We start from the raw sequence: 2127 nt of genomic DNA, 5'->3' as shown, positions 1-2127 counted from the left end.
ATACGTAAGTAAGCTGTAAATACGCAAGTAATCTGTAAAAACAGAACTAATCTGTAAATACACAACTAATCTGTAAATACACAACAAATCTGTAAATACACAACAAATCTGTAAATACGCAACTAATCTGTAAATACGTAAGTAAGCTGTAAATACGCAAGTAATCTGTAAAAACAGAACTAATCTGTAAATACACAACTAATCTGTAAATACACAACTAATCTGTAAATACGCAACTAATGTGTAAATATGCAAGTAATCTGTAAACACGCAAGTAATCTGTAAATACACAACTAATCTGTAAATACACAACTAATCTGTAAATACACAACTAATCTGTAAATACACAACTAATCTGTAAACACACAACAAATCTGTAAATACGCAACTAATCTGTAAATACGCAAGTAATCTGTAAAAACAGAACTAATCTGTAAATAAATTATAACAGATCTGTAAAAGACAAATTGTTGACATATGTTGTTAAAGTCAAAGCAGATATCTAAATATGTAATAAAATGTGTTGAAAGTTTTTCACTTGGTTCTGAGTGAATCTGATCCAACTGAAGTCAAATATAATTTCTCATTATTTTATATAAGATATATGGAGACAAATAAATGTTTGGATAATTTTTTTAAGAGAACAAATGTTTGATAACAAGTCTTTTAAGGCAGGTAAATAAAAATAAATAACTTTTAGATGTAAAAACTTCAGATTTGTTAACATTTATTAACAGAACCATCATGGTCTGTCCTGTGCAGAATGACTAAACATTAAATTATTTCTTTATTAAAACCTCTGTAACTTTGCTCCAGTTAATGTTAGCAGCATGAATCTTTGTACAGGTGATGTCCACAGGTGGGTTTATGGTTTCCAGGGGTTTTTAATCTGATTTTATTTATGGTTTTAAATACTGTCTAATGAAAAAGTTATTCAGATGAGGGGAAAAAAAGTAAAAAAATATGTTTCATCCTCAGTATGTGTGAAACCACAGCAGCTGTTTTAATATTTACAGTTGTAGTAAAATGTCCCAAGTGTTAGCTGAGCTTCATGTTTTCTGTACGTTCAGACAGAAGACAGGCTGCAGCTGACACACAACATCACGACTCAAACATGTTTATAGATGCTTCTCCCTGACGTCAGCATCTGGCTACTTCTTTTAGTTTTTACCAGCTGCACCATGCTGCTCAGCTAGCAGTTAGCTTGTAGCTAGTAGAGCAGTGTGTAGGAAGCAGAAAAGCTCCAGACATAATAAAGTGAAAGTGGACTGAGGCAGACAGGCACTACCAGGACACACCAGGCTACTGTCACAAATCCTGACAGTAAAATGTTGCAAACCGTTAGTTAGCCTGTTAGCATACAAACAGAAATGTGGTGACTCCATCAGCTCATCCACAGGTCCTAATGTCACCTGAGAACATCAGAGTCTGTAGTTGGAAAAGCACCAGGCTGCATTTAATGGTCCTTTTGTTTCCTTTCCTGTGCAGCCACGTGTGAAGATTACCGTCTGCTGGAGAACATGAACAAACTGACAAGTCTGAAGTACATGGAAATGAAGGACATCAGTGTTAACATCAGCTGTAACCTGCAGGATCTCAACAATAAGTGTAAACTTTAATCTGCACTTTAAATCCTTCTCGTTACATTTCATATAATACTGTGTATAATATCTAATACTGTGTTTACTAGATGCTAGTCTGCAGCCGTACCTGGACCAGATCAACAAAATAGAAGAGCAAGTCTCATCACTTGAACAAGCTGCTTACAAACTTGATGCGTACTCTAAAAAACTGGGTAAGACTGGGTACTGTTTACTGCACTCGTCATGTGTCAGATAAAAGGATCTATTTTAATTAAAATAACCCTAACACACATGTGGTCTAATACAGTGGTTACCAAAGCTGGGGTCAGGACCCACAATAGGGTCCCAAAACATCAAGATGGGGTCCTGAAAAGATTTCCTGAATTATCTATATTAGAAAATAACAACTAAAAACTTTTATTTGTAACCTTTTCTCTTACAAGAGTAAGGTTAGTGTACTTAAAGTGATCCATGATTAGTTGTAACATTAGACTTTATTTGATAAACATTTATTTTAACTGTAAAATAAAGACTGTAAAAATAC

General features: G+C 34.1%; 1 protein-coding gene across 1 annotated transcript in view; it reads left to right on the top strand.

Moving 5' to 3' along the window:
- Window positions 1–1488: 1488 nt before the first annotated feature.
- Window positions 1489–2127, top strand: part of LOC106533084 (biogenesis of lysosome-related organelles complex 1 subunit 2) — a gene marked incomplete at its 5' end in the record, with an annotated part of 2557 nt that continues 1918 nt past the window's right edge. Inside the window, 2 exon segments of the mRNA XM_014029295.1 lie at window positions 1489–1608; window positions 1691–1795. Coding sequence (XP_013884749.1) covers window positions 1489–1608; window positions 1691–1795 — 225 coding nt within the window.

The sequence above is a fragment of the Austrofundulus limnaeus genome, unplaced genomic scaffold (genome assembly GCF_001266775.1).
Source record: "Austrofundulus limnaeus strain Quisiro unplaced genomic scaffold, Austrofundulus_limnaeus-1.0 Scaffold880, whole genome shotgun sequence".
Classification (NCBI taxonomy): domain Eukaryota; kingdom Metazoa; phylum Chordata; class Actinopteri; order Cyprinodontiformes; family Rivulidae; genus Austrofundulus; species Austrofundulus limnaeus.
This window is presented reverse-complemented; position numbering and strand designations above follow the sequence as displayed.